Source organism: Nicotiana tabacum, chromosome 6 (genome assembly GCF_000715075.1).
Source record: "Nicotiana tabacum cultivar K326 chromosome 6, ASM71507v2, whole genome shotgun sequence".
NCBI classification, from domain to species: domain Eukaryota; kingdom Viridiplantae; phylum Streptophyta; class Magnoliopsida; order Solanales; family Solanaceae; genus Nicotiana; species Nicotiana tabacum.
In genome coordinates this window covers 163,570,242-163,577,348 of record NC_134085.1, presented here as the reverse complement: position 1 = coordinate 163,577,348, position 7,107 = coordinate 163,570,242, and the positions used below count along the sequence as shown (strand labels likewise).

At 34.0% G+C, this 7,107-nt stretch overlaps 1 protein-coding gene across 1 annotated transcript; it reads left to right on the top strand.

Annotated features, from left to right (window-relative positions):
* Positions 1–494: 494 nt before the first annotated feature.
* Positions 495–5,312, top strand: LOC107824609 (gamma carbonic anhydrase-like 2, mitochondrial). Its single transcript, XM_075255782.1, has 2 exons — positions 495–1,006; positions 4,732–5,312. The coding sequence occupies exons 1-2, from the start codon at positions 625–627 to the stop codon at positions 5,106–5,108; spliced, it is 759 nt and encodes a 252-aa protein (XP_075111883.1). The 5' UTR covers positions 495–624; the 3' UTR covers positions 5,109–5,312.
* The last annotated feature ends 1,795 nt before the right edge of the window (positions 5,313–7,107 follow it).

Sequence of the window (7,107 nt, the reverse complement as noted above, 5' to 3'; positions counted from 1 at the left end):
AATGGATTCTTACACTTGACAAAAGAAAACTACCAATCAAAGTAGAATGTAAAGGTAAAGAACTATACTAAAAGTGCAAACTATTAACATTTACCATAAAAAATTTGAAACTTTGTATTAAAATATACATATATATATGTGTAATAATAAATTTGAAATAGCTACTTCTATAACCAGTTTGGTTCGGTTTTTTCCCGATTTTTTTCTGATTAAAACCAAAACTAAACCAAAAAGTATCGAGTTTTTTGGTAGGTTTGGTTTGGTTTTCGGTTTGGTTCGATTTTTCGGGTTTTTATGAATACCCCTAATCAGCATTGATGGTAATGAAATTATAGACAAAATTAAATGCATATATAAAAAATAAATAAAGGCATCTATTTTGTAATTATGAAACTTTGAAGGACCTCATACAATTATCGGAAACTATTGGAGCCTAAATGGAAATATTCCTTCTTTCTGAACTCCAATTTCTATTTAACACTTTTTCCTCAAGCCCCCGAAAGCAAACGAAAACACCTCCAAGTCCACGACCCTATTGCTTCATTTCATTTCGCATCCATTCTCGAGCTCGCAAAATCCCTTTCTGTCTCACACACTCACACAGAAGCTACTCCAAAATCTGCAATGGCGACACTAGGTAGGTTATCGAGAAGAGTCATAGCAACAACTCTCTCCGGTCACCTCAGCCGCCACCAGAATCACAATCTCATCCGCCGCTCGCTGGCGACGGAGGCTCAGGCGGCAATAAAGGAATCGCCGGATCGAGTGAAGTGGGACTACAGAGGACAGAGGCAGATCATTCCACTTGGCCAGTGGGCCCCGAAAGTTGCCGTCGATGCCTACGTGGCGCCCAATGTTGTCCTTGCTGGTCAGGTGACTGTCTACGACGGCGCGTCTGTGTGGAACGGCGCCGTCCTTCGAGGAGATCTCAATAAGATTACAATAGGGTTCTGCTCTAGCATTCAGGAAAAATGTGTGGTTCACGCTGCTTGGTCTTCTCCTACAGGTATATTTACGCTATTTGTCGATAAGATTTGAGTATATTTCATCACAATGAGCTTATTATACTGATTAAAATGATGTCATATTTCCAATTTATATGAAATTTTGTTTTTTACGGAATTTCTGTTTTTCATTGCTTAGGTGAGGTTAATTTGTTGGATATTGATAGTTGAGTTCTATGTTTTGCGAGAAAATTAGTAGTGTGTAAAGGTACTTTAACTAAGTTGCTGAGAACAAAATTGTATTTAGAAGGATTTTGGAACTTAGTGAGGAATGTTGCCTTCTGAATGATGTTTCATCTTCTAAAGTCAAATGTCTACATGAACTTGAGGAATCTGGAAACCTTGTTGAATGCTTATTGATTAGGACCTTACAATCGAAGCAGTCCATCCTGTTGGAAGCTTTCCAAAACATAGAAAGCTTGTAAGTCAAGGGAACAATTGAATCATAGTTTTGGTAATTGGTTCAATTAGGGACAAGTGTTGAACTCTTATTATCTATCTTGCCTTTTCCACAAAAGAGGGGCACTTCCCTGAAGTAAAAATGAGTAGACAATAAGACGCAAATGAAATTTCTAATGCACAAAAAGTAAAGTGTAGATCCCAAGGATGCTAATTGCAGCAAGACAATATAAGTCCCAATACCCAATGTTTTGAAGTGAAACTGAAAATATTCAAAGGTTCGGGGCTTTAAGCAAGAAGAAGCAAAATGTACACACTATTGAAGTGAAGTGGTTTCCAAAACGAAGGAGGATTAGGGGAAGAAGGCCGTTGCAGGAAATGTAACTTCGGAGCTCTAGAAAATGGAAGACGTGCTCTAGTGGGATGCAATTTATGAGCCGTAGCATTAGAAGTAGAGCTGGAGGATAAGGTCATCGCAGTAAAGCTCTAGAGAAGTTGCAACTTCAAATAACTAAGAAGAGGAGCAGCAGAGGCCGTTTTTGAAGCCCTAATTTTGGTAATATTTACTCGGATTTCTTATTTCTTTTTGCTTCTGACGCAAATGTAAGACAACACAGAAGTGCACATGTCTTGCTCTGTTGTTTAATCGCTTCAGCCCTAAAAGCAGTTTAATCTCACTTTGCCTCACTTCGACTCTCAGAATCAAGGGGGCCTTGACTTTGAATGAGAACACAACTTTCTTAGTGATTTACAATGTTGAATAGAAAAATCTTCAGGAAAATAAGGAAAAATATCAACAAGAATTATTGATTGCTTGTTACTTTTCACAAGATCAGCATATTACAGCGGGAAGTGAGTCGTTATGAAAACGGTAAATGCTCTCGAAAGCGTGTTTCTCAAATATATTCTGCAATGTTAAGTTATTTTGATCAAAAAGTGTGGTTGGAAATTAGGATATTTTAGTTTACACCTATAAACATGTTTCTCTCAATGTTATGCCAAAAGCAGTAAGCATCACTAATATATTTTTACCTTGGCAGAGTTGGTTTTAATTTGCTTGTTAAATCTCAGTTGCCTGCTCATGGGCTTCAATATGAGGGTTTTGTAGAGTTCGAAACCCACTGGGTGCAAACAATTTCTGAGGGCCATCGGACTGGGTAAAAACCTGAATTAACCGTGGTGCACTTGCGGGAAACTCCTTGCCGAGGGCCTGTGCACCCCCAGGATTAGTCGGGTCTCTTAGGGACTCGGACACCCGGTGCAAATCAAAAAAAAAATGAGGGTTTTGTAGAATTTGTGAAGGGGTTACGGAAACTTTTGAAAGAACTTGAATAGATTCTGACCTAAGACTTGTGGAAGTCAAAATTGTTAATTACAAAAACTTTGATTCAGGTTTTAGCATGTTATACCTATAGTCACCTGCTGCCTGAAACATTGCTCAAACCTCTCTCTTTTCAGGACTTTGTCTAACAACTTTGTTTCAATCCACAAGCAGACAGATTTGCCCCTTGATAAATTACTTCTCTTATTTGTGTTAACAAAAAGTACATTTTCTTAGTATTTGCTTATGAATTTAACCCTTCCATGACATTTCATCTCTTCTAAATGAATCCACTGCTCTCTAAAAAGAAGAAATAATAATTAAGCAATTAATGAACCGCGTTCTTAGGTTCAAATTCCAGTGGGAGCAAAAAACATTAAGTGGGAACAGAGTTACCCGGTACTTGCACAGGTGGGAGCTAGCAGGTACCCGGTGGAACACTCGAGGTGGGCGTATGCTGGTATGGACACCACCATCATTCTAAATGAAAAAGAAATTACTCAATCAATTGCATCTCAAATCCAAACTATTCGGGGTTGGTTGATGAACCCTCTACATCCATTCTGTTCTAATCGAGCTTGTTTCATTCCAATACTAGTAATGAGTAATCATTTTATCTTGTAAGGTAAATTAGAGTTCTCCAAAAGTAGGGTTATGTAAATCTCACGCTTATCACTATGTTTACATGGAAGTGTTCCTTACCAAAAAAAAGTGTTTACCTAGAAGTGTATAGCCAGACTAAAAAGACTGATGACAAATATTGAACCTAATTTGAATGTGATAACAGTAACTAATCTTTAATCCTGTCTAGTTGGTAAAAAATATAAAGAAAAGTAAATCTCAAACATATAATTATGAATAAACAAGTATTAGTCAAGCTGAGAAGAAAGAGAAATAAGACTTTGAGCAATTCCTTGGGGAAGGATCCCATATGGTGAGCTGCAAACTGCAAAGTGAAGAGAAAGACGGCCTATCTTCACTTTCGCCTGAAAGTGGAGGAATGTCTCATTAGTTATATAACTAACCATTCCATTAAACAATTAAAAATTTTACTGGGTGGGGGCTATGGGATGCTGTATCCTCACAGGGGGTAACATAACTTATGCAGACATGCCTCTCATATTCATGTTTTATGCTGCTGGTTGATGTAATGAGTAACCACTGAAATCTTGACCCTGCTGCATAGTTCATCCTACTATAGAATAAAATTGAAGAAAATGACTGCTGCCTCTCACTGTAATATTGAAATGACAAAACTGCCCAAAGAATTATAAAGAAATGACAGCAAACAGTGTGTTTGAATGACGTATCACATTTTCTGTTAGCAACTTAAATAATATCTGAAAGAATGCAGTATTGAAGTTCGGACTTTGGTGTTCCCCTTGAAGACAGATCCAAATTTTCTTGTGATTTTGCTGATTATGTTCTTATACAACTGCTACGTTGTTTAAAACTTGAAACTATCCAGTTGTCACATTCTTAATGTTATGTGGTTTAGAATTGATTTAACGCTTTGAAGGGCCAATTTTAGTTTATGCCTTATCAAAGATGTTATGGATTTGCTATGAAGTTTGATGAAAATATATAGGGATAGGAAGAATGATCTTCAGATGATAATCAGTGACCTAGAGAATCCGTATGTTTAGAGTGTCGAGAGAAGTCCTTTACTAGGTATTGGAGGAGAAAAGAATTCATATCAAATATTTGATGAATCTTTTACCAACTCCATCTGAAAGCTTTTAAGATTTTTGATATTTGTGGTTGTCTTTAGTTGCATATCCCTTATTTCACTTAGAAACTGCATCTTCTTGGAGCATTCTGAGGTGATCAAACCTCTTATCAGTCTTATCCTCAAGTAGGTTGATTTCTTTTTCCTAGTCCAACTAAGATTTGCAGCTAAGCAGAATGATATATTATCTATCTTTATCTGTTCCTAGCCGATCAAGGTGCATTTTCTTTGGAAAATACTTGTATGTGACACTTCAATATTTTCTGTTCATTTAACAGGGCTGCCAGCAGAAACATTAGTAGACAGGTATGTTACAGTTGGTGCATACAGTCTGTTGCGATCCTGCACAATTGAGCCTGAATGCATTATTGGCCAGCACTCTATCCTTATGGAAGGTTCATTGGTGGAGACTAACTCTATTCTTGAAGCTGGGTCGGTGCTCCCACCTGGGAGGAGGATTCCAAGTGGTGAACTCTGGGCAGGGAATCCCGCAAGGTTCGTCAGGACCTTGACCCATGAAGAGATAAAAGAGATACCGAGGCTTTCTGCTGCAATAAATGATCTGGCCAATGCTCACCACTCAGAATTTCTGCCTTACTCCACCGTATATTTGGAAGTTGAGAAGCTTAAGAAGTCTTTTGGAATTTCAATTTAGAATTTTTGTTTGATTGATTGTACTTGTTGGGAGGTTTTCTTCGGAGAAAATAAGAAAATTGTAAGACTCTTTAAGTGAAACTTAGAGTCTCTTGTTTTTAATGTGATTCTGCAATCCGGCAAAGTGAATGTTTGTTCTCCGTTCAAGGATTTTCTTCTGACACTCGATGTATTTGGTCATCAATACATTTTATGTTTTCCAGAAGCTTGAATGTGCTTTGACTTTTCCTGTACCAAATTAAATGAAGAGCTATAGGTAACCACATTAGTGTAGAGGCGGATTCAGGATTTAAAGTCTTCGAGTTCAGTCTCTAAGTTTATGGGTTCATATTAGTTATTTGTTACAATTCTGATGATTTTTTGTTTATATATATATATTAAAGCAAGAAAGTTATTGCATTGTGATTAAGCCAAGTGGCAAGCTAATAAATGCAAAGAGTATATGGTAACTTTATTCTATATTTGACTATGTTAGTATATGATAACTTTATTCTATATTTGACTATATTAGTCATATATATATATATAAACTGAATTTGAATTAAAGAATAATTTTGAATTTATAGATAAAGTTTTTAAATTTGAATTAAAATAAAAAAAGAAATTTATCTTCTTCTTTTTTTGTCAAGTTATCATACTTAATTCGGTTAATGATCATATGCAATCATGCTAGGAACTTTTGTTATCTTTTCTGATTATTTAAATACTACTGCGCCTGTGAAAAAATAAACTATTCCATATAACTATAAAACTCTTTCACATTTAAAACCCTATAATTATAGTTCTTTAAAACAATATAGCTAGATTTGAATAAATCGAATTTCTTTTAAATTAAATGTAATATATAGGGTACACGTCTATGGTTATCCAAATAACAAAAAAAGAGTTTAAAAATCGAATAAAAATTTACTTACATATATAATGAAGTAAACCTACATGCTGGAAAAAGAAACATCACAAAAATCAGTTAATATTCAAAAAAATTATTTTTTTCCTTTTTGAAAAACGTTTTGTTTGAATAGTCAATTTGTATAAATGGGCATCAAACAAATAACAAAATTTTAGCTATACATTTGCTATCATTAATTTTAATTTAGGACCTACTAGGAATTGAAAGGTATAAGCTGAAACCTCTTCATTTAGCTGCAGTCAAGCCAGCATTGCAAGGGTTTAATAGTTTTTTGTTGAAGAATATCGGTTTTGAATCACTAGATTATGTGAAAAGTTATTTTTCTCGAATTCAACAAGAGGGACATTGGTTTCTAATTGATAGTTTCTATAGCAATTTTCAAATGTAACAAAAAGTATATTTAAAAAAAATTGGCATGACATGAATTTTTTTTTAAAATGTAAACAAATTATTTAAAAATAAAAGGATAAGATATTTTTGAATTTTAATAGAGTTTTTAAATTATTATTATAATAGAAGTCATATCATGGATAAAATCAAGAAACCGAAATCTTATGAAATATTTACATAAATATCTAGTCAGATTTATTGTTTACTTTTTATAGCTAGCATCTATAGATGATATACTGGCACACACGATTATACACATATTATATATAAATTACATATTCTTCAATTTTTTAATTCAAGTGGTAAGGCGGGCACTTATTTTGGTTGATTAGATAAAGCCAAAAGAAAAATATGGAAGAATTTCGACTAAAGACTCAAAATATAAATAAAGTTCTTATGTAGACAATTTATATTTAAACTCACCCTTTTGTAGAGAAATTAATTAATTTTTTTGTAAAAAAAAAGACATAAAAAATAAGATAAAAGAAAATAAATATAGAAAAAATGTATGAAAAATCTAAAAACCAGAAATAAGAGATGACAATGAATTTCTTCTTCTGTTTCATCTATGTTAAGTATAAAAAATTTGGAAGTTGATATCATCGATTTTAAATATTTTTTTCAACGCAAATACATAGATTATAAGATAATGATATCTTAGAATATTTTTTTTTAATTTATATTGTGTGTCGTTTTTAAA

Coding starts and splice junctions, on each gene's coding strand:
- LOC107824609 (XM_075255782.1), top strand. CDS start 625: ATGGCGACACTAGGTAGGTTATCGAGAAGAGTCATAGCAACAACTCTC. Junction 1,007..4,731: donor TGCTTGGTCTTCTCCTACAG/GTATATTTACGC, acceptor TTCATTTAACAG/GGCTGCCAGCAGAAACATTA.